At 51.3% G+C, this 23,056-nt stretch overlaps 1 protein-coding gene across 2 annotated transcripts in view; it reads left to right on the top strand.

Annotated features, from left to right (window-relative positions):
- GALNT16 (polypeptide N-acetylgalactosaminyltransferase 16) overlaps positions 1-23,056 on the top strand; it is an 89,465-nt gene that overhangs the window by 42,737 nt on the left and 23,672 nt on the right. For both annotated transcript variants that reach the window (XM_004426282.3, XM_087448327.1), the window contains exons 3-7: positions 14,577-14,734; positions 18,555-18,653; positions 19,612-19,679; positions 20,248-20,313; positions 22,656-22,777. In XM_004426282.3, coding sequence (XP_004426339.1) covers positions 14,577-14,734; positions 18,555-18,653; positions 19,612-19,679; positions 20,248-20,313; positions 22,656-22,777 — 513 coding nt within the window. The remainder of the gene's footprint in view (positions 1-14,576; positions 14,735-18,554; positions 18,654-19,611; positions 19,680-20,247; positions 20,314-22,655; positions 22,778-23,056) is intronic.

Below are 23,056 nucleotides of genomic sequence, written 5' to 3'. Positions count from 1 at the left end.
GACAGACACCCCTAAGCACCTGCTGTGTGTCAGGAACAGCGACAGGTCACATACAAAGAAGCTCTTGGCTCATCAGAGGTCCTCCACGGTCTGCAAAGAATATGTACTGAAGAATGATGGGGTGAGGGGATGCAGTTACGGATCATTTCACGTTCAAGACGGAAGAGACCTCAGAGATCATCTTGCTCAATCTCCCTCCTTTTATACAGTCATTTAGTGAGGGCCTCCTGTGGACCGGATGCGATGATTTTATGTAACACACTCGGCACCCCTGGGCAGTAAGCATCATTACCTCCTTTCTGCCCCTCTGGAAACTGCTGTGCCCAGAGGTTCACTCAGGTGCTGCAGAATGGCCCATGGGCTAGCCTGAGGGATTGACTGACAGCCCTTTCAGCTCTCCTTGGCCTGCCTGCCCATTTCAACCGAGTTACTAAGTTAAGCACTCAACACCAGGCACTTCAAAAACGGTTAAAAAAAAAAAGAAAAGAAAAGAAAAGAAAAAAACCTTAACACGGACAAAATGGAAAATGGAATGGCACCAGTCGCCTGTGTGCCTGAGAACCACCCTCTTCAGAGTGTACTGTGTGGCCGGTGTCTGCAGTACAGGTGAGGTTAATGACCCTGGACCAGGGCTTGGCTTCTTAGCCACCCCACACTGCACCCTGTTTTCAATTGTTAGCCTTGTGCTTTGGGGAGAAATCAGAAGTCAAGCTGGGTCTCTGAGCATCACCTGAACGTTGAATTCACCTGGCTGAATTCACCTGCAACAGCATCCCTCACACACCCTCGGGCTCAGCCCCCATATACCACTCCCCTCCCTCCTCCACTTTGAGGGGTCGCAGAACACGCCACCCCAAAATATGCCACTTTGGCATATTGATTATTTTGAGCTCTAGCCACTTGAAAACCAGCAAATGCAGGGAGAGGTTTCTCTGAACTCCCCTCATCTGCTTAAAGACACATCCTCCAAAAGGAACTCACTTGTCATAAATCCCCTCCCCGGGAGTTTCAGCAACCAGGGAAGGCTGACTCTGATCACAGCAGAGGAGGCTAGAAGTTGGCTTGACAAGCGGTGCGTGGGTGCGCGCCCGGGATCCGATCCGGCGAACCCGGCCGCCGTAGGGGAGCGCGCGCACTTAACCGCTTGCGCCACCAGGCAGGCCCCAGCTGTCTCTTCTTCTAAAGGCCCATTCCTCTTTCCCAAAAACCAATTACTCTCCCTTAAGAACCCTATGTATCCCTCCCCTTTCCCTATTAAAATGGTATTTAATCCTGAATTCTAGGCCACCTCGGGGAGTCACTCGTTTTTCCCTGCGGATCGCCCATGTATACATGTTAATAAACTTTTGTTTATTTTTCTCTTGTTAATCTGTTACGATTTATAAAAAATATATATTTGGTCCTTCAGATGACCAAAATGTATCTCTCATATATATTTGGTCTTCGTCCACAGTTGCTGACTCACAGCTCCTGAAACCCTTGGAATTTCCTGAGCAGTAGGAGCAACGGGGAGCATCTTTTGTTACAATATTGGGTCTCTTGTCCTCAGTTATGTTAATGAAGTGACTTTTGGATGGGGGCTGGTTGCCAGGGGAACCAACCATGAATAGAGGGGTGGAACTTTCAGCCCCACCCCCGGATTTCCAGAGAGGGCTGAGGGGCTGGAGATTGAATCCATCACCTATGGCCACTGATGTAATCAATCATGCCTATGTAATGAAGCCTCCATAAAAACCCAAAAGGAGGGCATTCGGAGAGCTTCCAGGTTGGGGAACCAGAATGCTTCCACGTGCCACCGTGACAGAAGCTCCTTTGTTCGGGACCTGGCCTTACGTATCTCTTCATCTGGTTGACTCGTATCCTTTCATATCCTTTGTAATAAACCAGCAATCTAGTGAGTTCTGTAAGCCACTCTCTCAAATTAATCAAACCAAAGGAATGGTGGGAACCTCTGATTGATAGCCAGTTGGTCAGAGGCACAGGTGACAACCTGGGCTTGCGACTGGCATCTGAAGTGGAGAGCAGTCTTGTGGGACTGAGCCCTCAACCTGTGGAATCTGATACTATTTTTGGGTAGACACTGTCAGAATTTAGTTGAATTGTAGGACACCAGGCTAGTGTCCAAGAATTGCTTGGTGGTAGTGTGGGTAAAACCCCGCCACGTGTTGGAATTGGGTCCCAGAACCCTTTTTCTGTCTATTATTATAGAAGTCTAGGCTAAGAACTCAGAAGGGTAGACATAAAAATTATTTTTCCTCCCCTACAACTTCCCTTTCCCTCCTCTCCATCAGGAGTAATCTGTTCCTGGCTGGTACTTCTGTCCCCAAATGTTACAGCTGAGGAAGGGCTTTGTTGTTGTTACCTGCCGTCAAGTGGACTCCTGGCGACCCTAGGGATGAATGATGTCCACAATGTCCTGTCCTCAACAGTCCTACTCAGCTCCTGTAGACTCATGCCTATGGCTTCCTTTGTGGAGTCAATGCATCTCATATTTGGTCTTCCTCTTTTCCTGCTGCCTTCTACTTCTCCCAGCATTATTGTCTTCTCCAAAGAATCCTGCCTTCTCTTGATGTGCCCAGAGTAGGCCAGCCTCAGTTTTATCTGTTTGCCTCCAGCGATAGTTCAGGTTAATTTGCTCTAGGACCCACTTGTTTGTCTTTCTGACAGTCCAGGGCATCTGTAGAGCTCTCCTCCAGCACCATATTTCAGATGAATCCATTTTTTTTCCTGTCAGCCTTCTTCAAGTCCCGCTTCCACACCCATACAGAGGAATTGGGCAGACGAGGGTGTGGATGATCTTGGCCTTGGTCTCTAATGACACTTCCTTACACTTGATGAGGGCTTACTTTTCATCAATTTATTTATACCTGAGATTCACTCTGAAGATGATGATGTTAATGATGACAATAATTAGCTCAATTCTTTTATTTTAGGTAAAGAATTAAAGTTTATCTGGTTTTTTTAAGAAAAGTTTTATTGTAAAAGAATAAATACTTATTTACAAAAAAACAGACTTGTATAAAGGAAAACGTAGAATTCTTCAGTCTTCCAGCCCATTCCTATGCCACTTTCTGGAGGTGACCTCTGTTTAGCAGTTTGCCATGTATTTTTCCAGATATAGCTATCTATGCATTTACACATACACATATTTATGAACTGTTTATAAAAAATGAATCACAATATACATACATAATTTATTCCTTCTAATATTTATTTAGAATTCTACTGTAAGGATAAACTATAATTTATTTAATCAGTCCTCTACTGATGGGCATTTATTTCCAGCATTTTTATAAATACTACTGTAATTAAGGTAGTTGTACATTTCAGATACTCGTGTGAGTGTAATTGTAGAGTTAATGCCTAGAAATGTAAGGTGATATTGTAATCTATCACCTAAACTGAGACAAATTCTAATTCACAGGGGCTCCTGAGAGCACAGGTGTATACTAGGACTGTCTCAGGAAAACCAGGTGTATGTTTACCTAAAAATGGAACTTCTACTGAGTCAAAAAGTAGTATTTAAAATGTTGATGTTGTCAAACGGCCTTGGTCATACCAATTTATAATCCACCAACATATAAGGGCTCCTATTTCTTCAAACTTTCAAAATACTGAGCATTATATTGATAATTATTCTTGAATTTGCCTAATAGATTAGTAAGAAATTTGCATTTATTTTTGCATTAATTTGCATTTATTTAAAAATCAATAAGGTTGAACATCTTTCATTTTTTATTGGTCATTTGTTTTTTTATATTTCTATGAACTACTTGTTCATATCCTTTATGTCTACATTTCTTTTGAATTATTGGTCCTTTTCTTATTGATTTGTAAGAGCTCTTTGTATATTAAAGAAGTTAGTCCTTTGTTTGGCATATATTTGGCTAATTTTTTTTCCCAGTGTGAAATTGGCATCTTCACTTGGTGGTGTTTTTTTATAAAAGTTTTAAGTCTTTATATAGCTTTTTTTATGACATTTGGATTTTATGTCCAAGATTGCAAAAAACAAGAACAAAAAGTAACCAATTTTTTCCTCACACTTTTTAGTTTCTTTTTTAATTTTAAATCTTTGAGCCACCTAGAATTTATTTTGGTTTAAGAAATAAATTCAGTTTTGTTTCCACATTGTCTAGTCACTTTTCCTAACATCATTCACTGAACAGCACATCTCTCCCTTCCCTCTGCCATTTGAGATGTAATTATGTCTTATGCCAACTCTCCATATGTACCTGGGTCTATTTCTGACCTCTCTATTTTCTTCTATTGATCTATTTGGCTTTATACCAGCAGTATCTTGCTATATAAAGTCTGCAGGCTCTAATATGTCTTAATATCTGGTAGGTCTATTTCCCCATCTTTAATTTTTTTCAGATTTTCCCTGATGGTTCTCTCATGTTTAAACTCTTTCAGCTGAATCCTCTTTCTACCCCTCTCCCACCCCCAACACAGTTGTTATTTAATCAGGATTGCATTGAGTTTGTAGATTGAGTCAGGGAGGATTTATATCTTTCTATCACTGAGTCTTTTTCAAGAATGACCTACATCTTCCCTTTAAGATTCTGTTTAACTCCAGGGTGGTCATCAAGGAAAAACTGGATGAACATATTTAATAACTAGTTTCTTTCAATTACATTACAATGCATGACATAGTCATTGTATTGTTGCTCATTAACAATGTATGGGTCAGTGCACTGTACAAAACTGCCATGAATGTGGCGCCATATTTCCATGGATCCCAACACGTGCATCTGTGATACTCTGTGATTAGATGATTTGTGTCTCTGATTTATCATTGAATAAAACTGCATCTTTAGCATATCCCAGAAGAAGTAATCAAAAGGGCTCTATCCATTAAAAAATATTAGTATTATCCCTGTTTCCAGATTTTATGGCTACTTTGTATATTATGCATAGATAAAATGCTAGGCTGCAGAGGGAGGTGCCAGCCCAGGGACATGGTCCTGTAGGGGGGACGAGTTGTACCTGCCCCAGCAGTGGCCCTCGAAGAAAGACACACATGAGGCAGGCTGCTCTTTCCCACTCCCCCTGTCCCTCCTCCTTTCTCTCTTTGCTTAATCTGATTTTAAACGTCTGCCTCTGTCATGCTCTCTCCTATTGGTGGGTATAACCCAACTGTTTAATTATGGGTCACGAACCATAGGTGATGTACTTCTAAACTTGACCCACAGGGCCAATAAGGGACCACAGCAGCCACTAGTCTAATTTGGCTCTTCTGAAAGTGTTATAAACCAAGGTGTCCAGCCCGTGATCGGGGCCTTGCTGAGTTGTGGTGGGTTGAATCTGATCCTGGCCCAGCTGGTCCCGATCTTGGTGGGTGAGGCAGGAGGCTGTTGCCACCCTTGAAATCGTCACACTGTTTGTGTTTTATGTGTTACATGGCCCATTGGTGCTTTTATTTTTCTAGTTAATATCTGACAGGTTCAAGTTCAATAGATCCTGAATACGAAACACCAGAAGTGCAATGATAACCTACAAATATTGACATATTACACTTGTGTGACCAGGGCAGAACAGGATGGTGACCTGCACCATATGTTGGCCGAGGGTGTTTGCTGGGGCCTGGGGGCCCCGAGGTTGCCCTGTCTCATCAGTTCTGCTTGCTTCCTTTCTCTGGGGCTGCAGTATTGTTTGGGGGATTGGTTCGACCAAGCAGATAAGAACCTGAGCAGGAATTGGCTTTGTTCCCCCTTTGCTGAGCCTGCAGCTAAAGGTCATCAGGACCCTGAGGGTATCTCTGGTTAGGAAGACCAAGGAGGGTCCAGGCTGATGCAAGGAAATTTGGTTATGTGCTGTTTTGGTGTGAGTAATACAAACTCTTGTACTTTTCATTTTTCCCATGTTCTCTCTAGCCATAAGCAGAGAAGTGTTTCCATGCCCATGTCAGGCCAAGAGATGACAGCACTGGGCAAGTCCCCATGTGAGCCATGAAACCGATGCTTTGAACCCTGAGCCCAGGAGGGAGGTGGCCTCCAGCCTGCACTTGCCAGGGCCTGGTTGTGCTCCGGGCACCAGAGGCCAGCTTGCTTTGGAGCTGAGGGACCCAGAATTGGAACGGGCATGCCAAGCACATCTGGGCCCAGGAGTAGTCTGAAGGCGCACAGAGAAAGCTTTGTGCTTAGGCTCTGCGGCCAGACAGCCTTAATTCCAGTCCCAGCCCAGCCACTTAGCAGCTGTGTGACCTTGGGCATGTTATTTTACCTCTCTGGGCCTCAGTTTCCACCTCTGTAAATGAGGATAAGAAGAGCACCTATCTGGGGGCCGGCCCCGTGGCTTAGCGGTTAAGTGGGCGCGCTCCACTACTGGCGGCCCAGGCTTGGATCCCGGGCGCGCACCGACGCACCGCTTCTCCGGCCATGCTGAGGCCGCGTCCCACATACAGCAACTAGAAGGCTGTGCAACTATGACATACAACTATCTACTGGGGCTTTGGGGGAAAAAAAAAGGAGGAGGATTGGCAATAGATGTTAGCTCAGAGCCGGTCTTCCTCAGCAAAATGAGGAGGATTAGCATGGATGTTAGCTCAGGGCTGATCTTCCTCACAAAAAAAAACAAAAAATAAATAAATAAATAAATAAAACTGTTTAAAAAAAAAAAAAAGAAGAGCACCTATCTGGCAGGACTACGTGGAGACAGAAATAAGCACCTAGCATAGCACCCAGCTCATAGTATGTCCCAATGAGCAGTCAGTATCAGCTCATTACTGTAGAAAAGGCCTAATCTTTCCTCATACTCTGTAGCAGCTGGGGCTGGAAGGGTAAGGCAGGGTTCTGGTACCCTTTACAGACCTTGGAATGCTCTGCTCAAGCTGGGTAAACTGATAAGCAGGTGGAGACTGAGCTGTCATACCACATATCCCTAGCATGGACCACCCTTAGAATCCCTCCATCCCTAGATGGCCTCTGGGCCCGACAGAGCGTGGGAAATGAGACCTGGGGAGATTGATTGGACCTGCAGGCCCCTGTATCTGAGCAGAGACCACCTGGAACAGTGGGCCTGATACCTTGTCCCAGCCTTAAACAGAGGACACTGGTTGGCTCAGATCCCTAAGGGAATGGGGAATGCGCCCCCCTCTTTCTTGGTGAGACCACTAGTGTCATAAAGCTGTGCAGTCATCAGCACCCCTGGAAAAGTCAGGTCGTGGTGGGAAATCTAACTGGAAGCCCAAGGTGGGCTTCCCAGGCAGCCCCTACCCTGTGCTCCTTGGTATATAATTGAACTAGAGCCTCCGGGTCTGTGGGCATAAGTGTTGAGAGGGGGTGGTTTCTATAGTAAACACAGAGGCTTTAGCTGAGTTGCAGTTCACTCTGCTAATGGTGAAACTCCAGGTCAGTACAAATAGAGGCCAAAAAACCCAACTCACAGTGAGGCTCCTTGGCAAGGGGCTCAGGGGAGATGGCCCTTAAGATCCCTCCTAGTTCTTTGTCCCGTGATTTCACCAGCCCATGACTAGCAGTCGCTCAGCATCCTGCATCCGTATAAAGCAGTGGCTCAGCCTTGGTAGCACACTGGAACGCCTGGAGAGCTTTAAGAACTCCTGATGCTTGTGTTCCATCTCCAGAGATTCTGATTTAATTGGTCTTGGGTAGGGCCTGGACTTTGGGATTTTTAAAATCTTCCCAGATGATTCTAATGTGTGGTCAAGGTTGAGAACCACTGGTAAAAAGGCAAGTGTGCTAATAATAATTAATAATTACAATTTATGTGCCGGATACTGTGCTAAGCACGTTATCTACGTTATCTCCTTTAATCCTCAGAATAATCCCCATTTTCCAGAGGAAGAAGCATCTCAGGAAGGGTAAGTGACTCTCCAAGGCCAGAGAGCAGTAAGAATTGGCATTCTATCCCAGGGCTGTCAGCTTTCAAAGCCCGGGCTGGTAACCCCCATAATAACTGCATTTGAGGCAAAGTGAAGAGGAGGATGGGGACATGTCTGGGCCAGGCCCCTCAGGGACCCTTGATACCCTAGTAAGGTCCCCCTGTGCCCAGGCTGAGGTTCCCGGCCCTGCGCCGCCCCCAGCATCCTGTCTGGTTGGAGAAGAGCACAGGCAGGCCGGGTGGGATTCGCTACTTCCCCAGAACCCAGTAGCTCTCGGGGAGGCCCTGTGGAACCCGCCTTTTCATCCAGGAGAAGTGGAACCTGAGACCTTGCGCTCAGAGGTGGTGACTCATGTGCTTAGTTTGCTGGCTCTCGTAATGAATGGCAGTCTTTCAACTTGGGCCACGGCATCAGATGAGATTTTGTTCCCAAGGGAGTGGGGAGTGGTTGGGAAGCACATTTTGTTTGCCAGGTGTTTTGGTTTTAAAGCAGACTTAGAAACAAAGTCAGTGCAATCCATAAAATAGGACCAGAGCCTTTTTATTTGCAGTTTCATTGAAACTTTGCAAAAGGCAAACCCAGCAGGTACCTGTTTTACTAGCAGTAGAAGGAAATTGGGCAGCAGTTATTTAAAAGGAGTTGGAGTTGTTTAAATCTAAAGTTTAGGGGTGCGTGTATATGTTTTAAAAGTAAGTTTACAAGGCTTGGGGATTTGGGTTGAACTATTTTTGATGAAAATGACAGGGAAAATATTTTCCTTTCTTATTTTAAACCTCCCCTTTGCTGTTTGTTTCCTAAATTTAGCAGTCACAAAGAAATAAGCAAATCTAGCTGGAAAAAACCCTGCAGCAAGTCAGGCAAGTTTCAAAGTTTAATCGAAGTGATGGACTGAAAATAAAACTCTCCAGATGAGAAGTAATTCTTCCCATTTTATAGAGCAGAGTCATGATTTTGGCTTAAACAATTTCAGATGTGAGTGACCTTATTGGACACGGAAGTGCTGGATTTGTCACTTCCCCCAAAGGACAAAGACTGGGGAGGTGACAGCTGCCTAAACATCCGACAAGAACCAAGAACCCTGGGCAGGAGGCGGGAGGGCTGAGGGAGGCTTGGCAGGCTGTCACTCACCATCTCCCCAACCTCGTTCCTCGCCATGGCAAGTCAAGAGCCTCTTGAGCCATGGTCCAGATGGAACCCCTGCCCCAAAGCCTGACCACAGCCCTGCCTGCTGGAGAAGGCTAGGAATGTCCCATTCAGCTCTGGGCTCAAGTCACTGGGCCAGATGCCAGAGACCAGCCTGATGTCTTGGAATGCTGACTGCTCCTACACTGTGTCATTGCTGTTGGTGGCTCTTTTGTTGTTTATTGTTTTTTTACTTTTGGAGGATAGCTTTCTATTCATTGAAAGAACTGAAGGACTGATATCTCTGAACTTCAATTATTAGAGAAGGATAGCTAACTCAGAGCAGTTTAAGCGAAAAAACAAAGAAAGGACAGATAGGTAGGTAGTAGATAGGTAGAGAGAGAGAGAAACCCAAGGTGAATTTGGAACAGATATGACTGGCTCCAGGGACCCAAACCACATCGTTAGAGCTCTTTCTTCCCATCTCTTGGCTCTGATAGTTTCTTCTTGGCTTCATTCTCCAGACAAGATTTCTCCATGTGACGGGCAAGAAGACTCGCCTCCCAAGCTTAGCAGTGCTGACGAAAAGAGCTCATCTAATGGAAAAGTCTTGGGGTGGATTCTGATTGGCCCAGATTGAGTCAAATGACCATTCCTGAACCAGTCCCTGTGTTTGGGAGTGTATGATAAGATCAGCCTAGCCTGGGTCCTGTGCCCACCTGTATGGTGGTGACTGAGGTGTTTGGTTGGTTGGGGAATAGTGATTGACAGCCCTGCTAGGAGCATGTGAGTGGGAAGGGGATCCCTAAGGCAGGCGAAAACTACCCTGCCACCTCCTTGGTCCACCGCATTTCCAAGTGTTGTGTTAGCCGTGTGTGTGTGTGTGTGTGTGTGTGTGTGTGTATGTGTGTGTGAGTGTTTGTGTGTGAATGGGAAGGGGATGCTCGAGGTCATGACGGCTCATCACTCATGTACTCATTAGCCATTGTGTTTTATTGATTGATTGATTGATTGATTGATTTTCCCCCAAAGCCCCAGTAGATAGTTGTATGTCATAGCTGCACATCCTTCTAGTTGCTGTATGTGGGACGTGACCTCAGTGTGGCTGGAGAAGCGGCGCGTCGGTGCACGCCCGGGATCCAAACCCAGGCCGCCAGCAGCGGAGTGTGTGCACCCAACTGCTAAGCCACGGGGCCTAGCCATTGTGTTTGAGTCCTGTGATCACCTAGGCTGTACTGGGCTTTGGGATCCAACATTAAACAAAACAGACAATCCTTGCCCTGGTGAAGCTTATATTCCTGTGGGGAGAAGCAGTCAGAAAGATAAAATAGGGGCTGGCCCAGTGGCACTCTGCTTCAGCAGCCTGGGGTTCACAGGTTCGGATCCTGGGCGTGGACCTACACACAGTCCATTAAGCCATGCTGTGGTGGCGTCCCACATACAAAATAGAGGAAAATGGGCACAGATGTTAGCTCAGGGCCAATCTTCCTCACCAAAAAAAAAAAAAAAAGATAAAATAAATAAGCAAAATGCACATAGAACATCAGATGGTGCTAAGTGCTATAAGGAAATGTAAAGCAGGGCCGGAGGGTAGGGAATGCGAAGTGGGGCTGGGGTCACGGGTTTACAGATAATGGTCCGGGAAGGCTCACAGAGGAGGCAAGGTTTGAGCAGAGCCTGCAGGGGATGAAGGAGGGAGCCCTGCAGACATCTGGGAGAAGAGCCCTCCGGAAAGAAGGCAGAAGGAACAAAAGGGCGAGGGGAAGGGTACTGGCAGGCTCAAGGAACAGAAGGAGGCCAGTGTGGCTGGAGCAGAGCCAGGGAGGGGCAGTAGTGGAGGCTGAGTCCAGCGAGGTGACGGACCCCACTCCTAGAGTCTCCTGGGCCCCGTGAGCTCTGGGACTTGTACCCTGAGAGAGCGAAGCCACCGCAGGTCACAAGATAGGTGAGAGGATCCCATTTGTTTGCTGTGGTTTTCTTCCCATTTGATTTTAAGTAATTTGAGAGCAGGGACAATATTTAGGTATTCATTCATTCATTCCTTTATTCAGCAAACATCTGCTCAGTACCTACTATGTGCCAGGTGCTAGGAGCTCACAGATGAGGAGCCCACCTTCTAGTGGAATAAAGAGAGAAGTAAAGCACAGAAGTTGGTGCCACGTGATATAAGAACTCCACAAATAGCCCCATGTGCCCTCACCCACTCCTGAAAGGGCAGCAGCACAAGTCCCATCCAGTGACTCCAACTGGCTCCAAGCCCAGGATCTTGGGTCTCTCAGGCTGGTCCAGATATAGCTCTTCATGGTCCCTCAGCCTGGAGCCAAAGGATGTATTTACCCCCCGCCGCAATGCTTAGTAAGCAGTGTGGATGGGAAAGCAGGATAGCAGCAACTCACTCCCCTCTAGAGGAGGGGAGAAGGGAAACAGCATTCACTGGTCATCAGTCTGCAGTGCAGGCGCCATCTCTGGACTCCTGCCTCAGCTGGGGTTGGGGTGGGGTGAGCTTCCATGGCCAATTCTCCTGCTACCCGTGCTCTTAGGTTGAGTGTGGGGGTTTCTTCACGATCCCCCATGGCCATGCCTGGAGTGGGATAGGGGAGGAAAGGGGCCAAATTCCTAGATCCCACTTCTGGGGGCCAGATTGCTTTTGGTTTATTTCTGTCTTCCCAGCCTCTTGCACACACTAGACCTTCAGTAAATATTTGTTGATTTAATACTGGTGGTATGCCCAGGGCACGGCCTGTGGATACCCAGGGCAGGGATCTGATCAGGCTGTAGAGCATGGGGGAGGGCATCAGCAACGACCCCTGGATTTGTGGCCTGGAGGACCCAGAGGATGGGACTGCCCAGCTCTGCAACAGGGAACACAAGAGAAGGGGCTGCTTTGGGGATCAGTGAGGAATTCGTTTTGTGGTGTTGAGTTAGAGGTACCCATGGGACATTCAAAGGCCTGGAAGCCTCAAGATCAAAGAACAAGGCTAAGAGGAAAGGAGAGCTGGAGAGCTGGAAGGAAATGAGCTATGGATGGGATGGGCATGGGAACTGGGGTTGGACATCAGGGATAGAAGAGCTCTGGGCGGTGACTGGGGTGAGGCCAGGAAGGGGCTGGCTGCAGGGGAAGTGAAAGCCCTGCGCAGGTCACATCCTGCCCTTCCTCAGGATCCCCTCCACGTGGCTGACTCGGCCTACTGGTGTTTCAGCTCCAAACCCCAGAGATGCTGGGTCTCTGGGAGGGAGCAGGGCCTGGTGTTTCCATGGCATTCTTCTTCATAAGCTGTCTCAGAGGTGAAGGGTCTAACCTTGGGGGGAGGGTTGGACCATCAGAGGCTGTGGGTCTGTGGGAGGGAGCAGCAGACATTTCCTGACAGCATCTTTGAGGATGTCTAGCTCGGTTTTGAGGCCCTGAGAGGAACTTCTCTAGAGAGCCTGGGCCTGAGAAGACGCTCTACCACAACAGTCTCTGTGGCCCTGAGGAAGCTTTGAATGAGGTGCAGAAAGGCAGCAGGCTGGGGATGGGGGAACAGTCTCAGAAGTATTCCTTCCACTTCCTGGCACATGGGAGGTGCTCAGCAGAGCCTTGTTGAATGAATGGGTGGTTGAATGAATGAGTACGTGAATTCAAGCATTCATAAACAAATGAATGATCGAGTGATCCTTGGAAGTTGCAGAAGGGTGTCTCAGTGCCTGGTAGATGGGTGGCTCTCAATCAGTGTTTATTGGGCGATGGGTGAATGTGGGATGAGGGCTCAGAGGTTTCCTGAGCCCACAGAGTGGCCGTTAAGTCCTAAATAAATAAACATGGTTTTCCCGCAGTTGACTTGCAGGATAATTAAGTGGCATATTCTCCCTTTGGGAGCTTCGGCAGTTTTTCTTTTATTTTAGCTCCTCAACCATCAACTAGAGGCTGCTTTCCATCTCCCTGACCTCGGGCTGGGAGGAAGAGGGGGCAGAGTTAGCACCCATTCTTTTCGCCAGGGAAGGGCACAAAGGACCTCTCATTCTCAACTCTCAAAGTTGGACAGCTTGGGTCCTTCTAGCAATCCGGGGTTCGAGTCAGAATGTTCCCCCTCTCCCTCCCTCCTTCCTTCCCTCCTTTTGTCTCCTGAAGTGGATTTCAAGTCCATGGGGGCTCTGCCACATCTGTTCAGTCCCTGGCACGGCACCAACTCAGAATATCACAGTGCGACAGCCTCAGCCTTTGTCGCCATCCTGAGTGTAGACGCCCTGAGCATCTGTGTGTATGTAGCGTGGGGTTGGGCCCATGGACACGAGGAAATCTCCCTCACTGGCTCTGACCTCAGGGAGCTCAGTGACTGGCTCCTAGGATGGGATGTAACCACTATGGAGTGGCAGCCCTTAAGGAGATAAGTGCTCCCTGAACCCGTCTGTATTCCTGTCCGGTGAGGTTGGGAGCTAGGTTCTCAAGGGAACATGGAGGCCCTGGGCTGCTGGTGGATCTTCCATAGCAACATCCAACACGTGGGTCCCCTCTCCCACAGGTCCAGCTGCCTTCCTGAGACCATCCCTCTCGGGACTAGGCCTGTGACAGAGTCCTCATGAGGGGTTCTGTGCATGGACAATTCTCACCTGCCTTTCTGCTGCCTCTGGGGGCCCACAGCTCCAGCCTGGAGGCTGGTCAGGTGGAAGGGTTGGAGTCTGGATGCTCTCACGGTTGATGGTATTTCAAGGCACTCTGGGGAACATCTGGCCAGCAGTTTGGTTCAAATAGTGAGATGTCAGAATCCATCTATCCATCCATTCCTCTCAGATGTGTCCTTCCCCAGTCTTCCCCAGTGTCTCCCATGGGGGACTTAGGGAGCACAGAGTAAAATGTGGCTAAGAGGAAGGAGGCTGGGCTATGGCATCTGTCATCCATCACTCCCTAGCACTTAGCACCAGTGGGTCCATAGGTCTGACGTGGGGCTATTTCAGCAGCAAGCACAAGTCGCAGAGAAGATGCATCATTGTCTGTGCATTTGAGTTCTGGCAGCTCTGGCATTAGCCTGCAAGGGCCTGCTTGTCCTCACAGGTATTCTCTGTGCAGTGGCTTGTCTAAGCCCTGGGTGTTTTACTGATCAGGCAGCTCCTACATGCCTAGCCCACAGTCAGGTTCAAGTTCATTCCTAGGAGACTGTCAATCTGCGAGTTGCTTGGCAACCTCCAGCCTGGTTGGTGGGCCCCTCACGGACACCTCATCTTGGGAGTCTGGTGCACTCCAGGAGTCACCCTCTCCATATCCAGCAAAGAATATGGGCTTCAGAGTCAGAACAACCAGTTTGAATCCAGAACCTGCGACTTACTAGCTCTGACCTTGGGCTTTTTTCTTTTTTTAATAGACTTTATTTTTTAAAGCAGTTTTAGGTACACAAAATTGAGCAGAACTCTACAGAGAGTTCCCATGTACTCCCCGCCCCCCCCCCGCCACGTGGGTACTGTTTTTAACTTCTCGAGCCTGTTTCCTCATCTGTGCGATGGGGGAATGACGAGCTCCTGCTCACAGAGCTGGGGAAGGTACAAATGAGGCATGCAGTTGGCGCCCGCCTGTTGGAAGTGGCTTACAGTGGCTACTTTATCCTCCTGCCTGTGGCCCCTCTGATGCTGACCTTTGTCTCAGGTGACAGGAACGCCCTCAAAAGGCTTTGATGAGAAGGCGTACCTGGCAGCCAAGCAGCTGAAGGCCGGAGAAGACCCCTATCGGCAGCACGCCTTCAACCAGCTGGAGAGTGACAAGCTGAGCCCGGACCGGCCCATTCGGGACACCCGCCATTACAGGTGCGGCCTCCATCGTGCCAATGGAGAGAGAAAGGGGGAAGGAAGGGCCAGCACCACTTAGCTTGTTTTCTTTCAGTCACGTGGATTTAAGAAGTGAGGAAGGAGGGCCGCTGGGTGGCGTAGCGGTTAAGTGCGCACGCTCCGCTTCGGTGGCCCGTGGTTCGCAGGTTCGGATCCCGGGTGCGCAGAGACGCACCGCTTGTCAAGCCATGCTGTGACCGCCTCCCATATAAAGTAGAGGAAGATGGGCACGGATGTTAGCTCAGGGCCAGTCTTCCTCAGCAAAAAAACAGGAGGATTGGCATCGGATGTTAGCTCGGGGCTGATCTTCCTCACCAAAAAAAAAAAAAAAAAGAAGTGAGGAAGGCTTCCTCAGACTCAGTCTAGTTGTGGAGACATTCAAACCCTTGCCCTCAGTGGTTGTCCTGACTCCTCTTTATTTCATTGACCTCCCGAGGGGCCTGACAAGGCCAAGGAGACCTCCCAGCTGGGGCCAGGGAGGCCCCTCAGCACCTCAGTCACATCCCTGCGAGAGTGACCTGTCAGGGGACCACAGGGAGCCCGAGGGGTGGGCGAGCCAGGCATTCTTGCTGCCCTGCTGGTGGTGCCTGAGGTGGACAGTAGCCACCAGCCCTGCCTGCACCGTGCAAAGAGTAGAGTGCTGTGCACTGCCCCATTGGCATCCCTCTTCCTCCTCTCTTCCCGCCCCACTGCCCCCACTTTCTCAGCAACTCCCAGAAAGGCTTCCCAGTCTTGCTCTCAGTTCTCCAGTGTGGTAGGTGGGAGAGGCGCTAGACCAGGATCAAGGACGCCTTCCACACTAATCTCAGCTCTGACTCTGCTTGGTGCGAGTGGCCGACCTTGGGCACGTCATCAACCCTTTCCTTGGTTCAGGCCCTTGTTGTGTCCTGTCTAAGTTATGCAGGTCACCACCTCCAGTCTCTCCTCTTCCTGCCCCCTCCTGCTGGAACAGTCTGAGCTCCTTACCCTGCAGTGCAAGCCGCCCCCTTCCCCGTCCGAGCCCCTGCTCCTTTCACCTAGCACTTAATGCTCCTGCAATCCTATACTCTTCCTGCCTCCCTCCTTGTTTTCACACCCACTGTTTCCTCTGCCTGAACCACCCCCCATGGCTTCACGACTCCTCTCCTCCAGGGAAGGTTTCTTGCCAGCCTAGGCTGGTTTGGGGGCCTCCTCTGCACTCCAGGCAGACATCTAACAGGGCAGTGAGGGGCTGTTGGAGCTGACACACCCATGTGCCTGCAGCTGTGAATGGTCAACATGGACTGCGTTGGCGCCAGCAATGGACCCAGCGTCAGGCTGGTCCTGGTTTGAAGGTTGGTCAGAATGACTCAGGTCAAGATTACTTTTCCTTCTGAAGCAGCTACTCTGCAGCACAAAAGATGTATGTGAGATAAAGGTGCAGAGGGGGTCTGCTTCTAGCCCCTTGCCTGTCACTCACAGATGCCTGAAGTCCAGTGGGCTTGGCAGCCTGTGCAAGGTGAGATGGACGTGCAGTTGGGGGAGTCCCAAACTGTCCTCACTGTCCTGTAAGCCAGCCCTGTCAGCCTCCAGAAACCACTCTTGCTACTAAATAGGGCAATAATCCTGCTACCCAGGAAGGTCCCCACCCAGGTCTAATGGCCAGTTCAGGCCTTGGAAATTCTTTCTCAGCCAGTCCTGGGCAGTCTCGCCTCGTGCCTGCCTGTGCTGCAGGGCCTATGAGGTTATGTCCGTGCAGCTCCACTAGGAGACCTTTCATGGGCAGCCCTAGCCGTGGCCCACCTGGACCCCAGGGCCTGGCGGTTCCAAATCTGTGAATTCAGAGGTTGGCCGGGATCACCTCTGTTCTCCCTCCCACCCACCCACCCCACCTCTAAACCTTCTCGGGCGTTCACAGAGGAACTTAAAGAAGGAATTCCTCCTGGGGCTACGCCCATTTTAAAATGAGACTCTTCAGATCCAAGGCAGTGGTGGGGTGGTGAGGTAGGCCACCCTCCTGCCCCAGTGCTGCTGCCTGGCCCTCGCAGAAGCCCGAGGTGGCTCGGGAGGGTGTGTGTGTGTGCGTGTGTGCATGTGCCTGTCTGTGTGCGCATGTGTAGGGGGAGCAAAGGAGGCGCTGGCTTTGGCAGGCAGGGCCTCCCATGGTGGAGCTATGTCTGCTGGGGTGAGCCACGCTCTTCCCCTTGGCCCTCTAGACGGCAGCTTCTGCTGGGCTCCAAACTGTCAGGCTTGTTCCTGGTCCAGCCCTCACTCTAGGAAGCCCCCCTCAAGGGGAGCAAAGAGATCTGAACCATGGAAGACAGACCTACCAGCATCACAGAGAAAAGCCCACCAGCCCCAAACTCAAGACACAGGCATGGGACAAACCTCTTCAGAGGCTCTTGGCTCCTGGGAGCTGCATAAGTCTCCATCATCATACATATAAATCCCAGAGAAATGCAGCGTGGAGAGAGTTGGAGGGTGGGCGGGGAGGAGGTCAAGTCCACCCCCAGATGGGGTGTGGGTAGGTCGGCCATCTTCAGGTGGAGGATGGGCCTTGCTATCCAGATTCCCTCCTTCCTGGGCATCAGATGGTTGAAGTTCAAGGACAGAGGCCTGGGGCCCTAGAGGTCAGTGCTGGGGGGCTGGGCGCCCAGGAGGTGGCTGCTTCTCCCAGCATTCCCCATCTCAGCAGGCCAAGCCCACTCCTGCCTCCCAAATCCGCATGGGAAGACGTACACTTGGGAAGCTAGGCTGCCCAGGGGGGCAGAGGTGAATTTTCCTACTCTGCCAATCCCCTCTCAAGAAGAATTATTTTAAAGCCTCTTAGGGTTCTCTCCCGGGGGGTCCCAGGCTGGTGGAACTCCTGCCTGTCTGACCCGGCCGGCTCTGCAGGGCGGGAAATGGGCCTGGGAATTGGGCTGTAAGCTGCTGTCAGTGGAATGAATGCCGTAATGAAAAAATAGTCACTGCTGGAATAGTCGGAGAGCAATGGTAATAAAGAAGATTGCCATGAAAACCAGCTCCGCAGCTGCCGTCCCGCCAGCCCCAGGAGCACGAGTAAACGCATTTGCAGAGATGGCAGGGATGAAGGCTGGCGGGAATGGATTGCTTTAATTCCTTTTCCTGAGGAGTGGGGAGCCAACGTGCCAAAAATGTGCCTGGAGACAGGAGCACAGAGCTGCTGAGGGAGGGATCGAGGTGGTGGGAACTGCCTTTGGTGTCTTCTCAGAGGCTCCGTTTCCTCCAGGAGTCCGGCCGTGGGAGGAGTGAGGCTGCTCCCCGCCTGGTGTCTCAGCCAGGCTGTCAGTGTTGGGCAGGGAGAGGGAGGAATTCACGGGAGGGCAGCATGGGGCGATTCTTCTCCAGATCCTACCAAATGTCACGAGCCAGGGGAAGAGAAGGAAGAAGCTACAGGGTGTCAGAAACAGAAGAGAGGCTGTTTTCCCTCCCCCTCCCCTGTTTTGTCTCTCTTGGCGGCTCCACGGGCAGGGAGTTCTGTCTGTTGGTCCAGGGCTGGATCTGGGGCCTGGTGTGTCCACAAACGGTCAGAGCCCTCTAAACCCTTCAGTGACTGGGGGTGCTCTAGGTCTTTGGTAAAGAGTGCCTGGGCCTGGGTAGGTCCCCCAACCTGTGGCTTCTCTCGGAGGACTCGAGGCGGGGTGTCCTGAGTGGGGTGGAGCGTGGGCCTGGAGGGGCAGGGCCCACGTCCTGGCTTCAGGCTTGCCTTCTCTGTCCACAGAGGAATTCCGGGGGGCAGCAGGCTGGACAAAGAGAAGCCTCAAGCCTGCCCTCAGGATGCCCCCACAGCTGCCCTCTGACCTCTCTGCTCCTTTCTCAGTTGCCCATCTCTGTCCTACTCCGCGGACCTGCCGGCCACCAGTGTCATCATCACCTTCCACAACGAAGCCCGCTCTACCCTCTTGCGCACTGTGAAGAGGTTAGCCCTGCCTCGGGACCCTCATCTAAATGGTGCTGCTCCCCCAGGCCTCGGGGTGGTCTGCTGAGCCCCTGCAGGGGAGGCCATTGAGATAGGGTGCTGTGGCCAGACGGCGTGAAGACCAGCAGGCACTGGGAAGGGGAGTTGTGCCCTTCTGAGAAGCTGGGGCTGGTGAATCAGGGTCAGGGAGACCCCAGAAGGCCATTGTTAGCAAGATGCACAGTCAAACACAAGGTCAGGTCCCCAGGACGAGGGCAGAAATGCAGGGGAGGAGCCGAGAGAGGCAGGGATGGACTTGAGGCCTCAGGTGGATGGATGCCAGCCCAGTAGTATCTTGTCAGCGATTCAGAGAGGCGCCTCTTCTGTCTTCCTCAGCTTGGTCCTGTGGTCAAGTTTAACTCCTCCTCACCCCGTTTCTTTAGTGAACTTAGAGAATAGCATTTGGAAAGGAGTGCCCGGTGGTATTCCAGGATTAAAGAAGCCTGAGTTTCTTTTCCTGGAGAGTGGAGGAAGAGGAGGGACAGTGGGAAGGAAGGAGTTGGGGGCTTCCTGAGAGCACCTTTCCTGACCGTCCGGGCAGCAGGAGCCTCACTAGCCTTCCAGGCAGGCAGCTCCGGGTCCAGCTGGGGGCTGCCCCCGGGCAGGGCTTGTTAAGCCCGGGCAGCCAGAGCAGCTACAGGTCCTGCCTCCACCACTAAACTAGAGTGGCCCCCACCCCCTGTCTGGAGTGGGTCCTGAGTGCCTGAGGGTCCAGGCCACAGGGCCAGCAGGTCCTTGGAAGAGCCTGAGGAATACACTGCTCCTCAGCCACTGATCAGGGCCCGGAAGCTTTGCAAGCAGCTGCCCATGGCCAGTGTGCTGGCCCCCAAAGCTGGAGGGTGGGGGAGCCCCATGGCAGGGAGAGGTAAATGGAAGGCGGCCCTAAATCCAGGATCCTCTGTCCCCATCACTGCTCCAGTGTCCTGAACCGAACTCCTGCCAGCCTGATCCAAGAAATCATTTTAGTGGACGACTTCAGTTCAGATCGTAAGTATGCACCTTCTTCGCTTGCACCCCTCCAAACCCCCGTTTCCCCAGAACGCTGAGGCCAGCGCTCGTGAGGTTGTCCTGGCTGTCACAGGCTGACCTCTGCCCCCCACTGGCATCTTCAGTCTATTCTAGGTGCCCTCCCTGGCTCTGCTCGCTGGTGTCAAAGGAGGGGAAAGAGGGGTGTTGCTTTGATGGGACACCGGTGAGACGACATTTTAAAAAAACTGAAACAACATCAGCATCATCCTTTATTATTATAACAGCTATATGCAGAATGTCCCAGCAATCCAGCTCCAGGGGTGTTGGGCCGGTGACCTGCTGGTGCTCTCTGGCGCCCCCTGGGGGTAATGCCATAAGCACAGGCATCCCTCAGAATGGTCTGGGCATGCGGTGATAGGGCAATCCTTTGGCCAGTGGAGATGACCATGCTCCTCCATGCCTCCCCAGCCCCGGCCCTTTCCCTAGGCCTGGTTTGGGACAGGTCCTGGGCAGTTCCAGTGACGGCCAAACCACTTGTGGTCTGATGCCCACGTCTGAATGAGCTTGCTTCCTTCTCTCCACTCAGCTGAAGACTGCCTGCTCCTGACCAGGATCCCCAAGGTCAAGTGCCTGCGCAATGACCGGCGGGAAGGTAAGTTCTTGGACCCTTGGTGTCACTGCAGACCCATTTTGGTCTAGACCTCTGCACCTCCTCACTCCCCTTTGGCACCACATCACACCAAGCCAGCGTGGGGCTGCTGCATCCCTGGTGGCTAGGACCAAGGTCTGTGGAAGGACCCCCCTGCTGTCCCAGGTCAGCCCCTGTCGCAGCACGACCGTGGGCACGTTGCTCTGCTTCTGGCTGCCTTGGTTGTCTCTTCTGAGAATGGGGATGATAATAGTACCCCTCCTGCCTTGCGCACTTGTTATGAGGATTAGATGGGATGGGCTAAGAGGGAAAGCTTTGAGAAAATCAGTGCTGTAGCCTCACTTCCAATCAGGAGGTGTTTTGGAGCATCAACTACGGCACAGGATTGTGCACAGCACTCTAGGGGACACAAAAGAAGCGTGAAACGTGGTCCCTGCCCTCGGAGGGCTTATCCTGTACCGGAGGAGTCAGAATCCCCACAGCCATAGGCTGGTTATGATTGTGTGGGGGTGGAACGGAGAGGGGAGGAGAGGGAGCGAAGGAGGGGCGTGATCAGGGGTGGGCCTTGCTTGGGTGAGGGGGGTTGTGCGACAGTGAAGGGGGTCCAAGGAGGGCGTCCCAGGCTCGGGGACTCTGCAGGCAAAGGCCTGGGTCAGGCAGGGGTGCACAGCAGTACTGGTAGCCCTCTTCCCGAGCCCCCATCCTGAGAGGCATTCACTTTGCCTACATTCTCACATTCAGTCCTCACAACAGCCATTGTCCACGTTTTGCACACGAGGAAATGGGTTTTAAGGAGCTTCAGTAATTTGCCCAGGGTGGTAAAGAGAGGAGCCAGGATTCCCACCTGCAAGGAGGGACCCACCCCAAAGCCCAGCCTCTTAACCCCCCTCTATTTATTCTCCCTTCCTGGGAGAAGCGGGGTCCGGTCAGCAGGGGGAATGAGTGGAGTGAGGATAGGTGGCAGGCAACCTCGGAAGCCAGAGAAAGGCATTTAGGCTTGATAAGGCAGGTGGTAGGGAGTCGCTGAAGGTTTGAGACAGAGAGAGAGAGAGGTGATGGGCATATTTAGGAAAGACCAGTCAGGCCAAAGGGACCTTCAAACTGGAGTAGAAGAGGCCGGAGAGAAATCTCTCCCAAGCACCCGGTGGTAGGTGCCTTTAGGCCTGGGAATATGCTGGGAGTGGAAGGGGGCAGATGGGCTTTTGCACAGATGGATGGGTCGGCCACTGGATAGCGGCAGAGCGCCAGGAGGGGTGTGGCCGGGGAAATCTCTCCAAGAGCAACTTGTATTCCGAGCTCTTAGAGTGAGGCCCTTCCGTCCCCACAACTCACAGGGCACCAGGGGCTGCTCTGTCAGGGACAGGACCAGCTGGGCCTCCTCACTCCTGACAAGGCAAGTCCCCAACCCTGGCCGGGGGCTGCCAAAAGCCAGGCCATTCTTCAATGGTCAGTGAGCTGTCGGTGAGTCTGTCGGGGAGTGGGGTAGAAGCAGAGCAGAGTCTGCACGTGTAGGCCTCCTAGGCACCAGGCTCTCCTCCCCCACAGGCAGGGACTATTCTCTCTCTGAATCTTCTAGACAAGAGTCTGAGGCTCAGAGAGGTTAAAAACATGCTTACGGTGGGGCCGGCCTGGTGGCATAGCAGTTAAGTTCGCGCGCTCCGCTGCGGCGGCCCAGGGTTCGCAGATTCGGATCCCAGGCGTGCACCGATGCACTGCTTGTCGAGCCATGCTGTGGCGGCGTCCCATATAAAGTGGAGGAAGATGGGCACGGATGTTAGCCCAGGGCCAGGCTTCCTCAGCAAAAAGAGGAGGATTGGCATGGATGTTAGCTCAGGGCTGATCTTCCTCACACACACATACACACACACGAAAACATGCTTAAGGTAAGTGAAGGGGCTGGCATACTAACTCCAGCTTGTCTTAGTCTAGAAGATTCTCTCTGTGTCACACATGATGGCCCAGCTGGAGGGGACCGCCCTGAGGTTCCTGGGGGGGAGGTGGGGGAAAGGGATTTAGTTTCTGGTTTTCCTTTGGTACCAAACCACACTTTATTGTGGTTCCATTCACTAAACTCTGACTGTTCCTCAGTGTGTCCCCAGATCCCAGAACAGGGTCTGATACACAGAGAGCACTCAGAGAATGACCTTGGAGTAATGATGGTTGATGGGTGGATGAGAGAAAGAAAGAGGAGGAGGGAGGAAATAAGCAAATACAAAGTAAAATTCAATCACAATAATTCAGGGGAAACCTCAGCCCCTGAAGCAGGGGAGCCCTGAGACTTTGGGAGGTGGCTGGGAGCAAACTGGCTTGGTCCCAGCACCAACCCCTGCCCACTCCCATTGCAGGGCTGATCCGGTCCCGAGTTCGGGGGGCAGATGTGGCCGCAGCTGCCGTCCTCACCTTTCTGGACAGCCACTGTGAAGTGAACACTGAGTGGCTGCAGCCCATGCTGCAGCGGGTGAAGGAGGTGAGTCTGTCTGTCCTGGGGGGGCTCTGTCCCTCAGGACGTGCCTGCCACGTTCTTGGCACGAGGGCATATGAACAGTCTTGGAAGTTGGGCAGGCAGAGTAGGAAGCCTAAATGGTCTGCTTCCTCCTGAGTGACTTTACCTCATTGAGCTTTCTCGTCTGAAAAGGGGGATAATTGTAACATTTGTCCCACCGGGTTGTTGCGAGCATTAAATTGGATACAAGCCTGGGGGAGGTATAAAGCTCCTACTATGAAAGGGTATTGTATTCCTCCTGAG

The sequence above is a fragment of the Ceratotherium simum genome, chromosome 24 (genome assembly GCF_057802395.1).
Source record: "Ceratotherium simum simum isolate JZ-2026a chromosome 24, ASM5780239v1, whole genome shotgun sequence".
Classification (NCBI taxonomy): Eukaryota; Metazoa; Chordata; class Mammalia; order Perissodactyla; family Rhinocerotidae; genus Ceratotherium; species Ceratotherium simum.
This window is presented reverse-complemented; position numbering and strand designations above follow the sequence as displayed.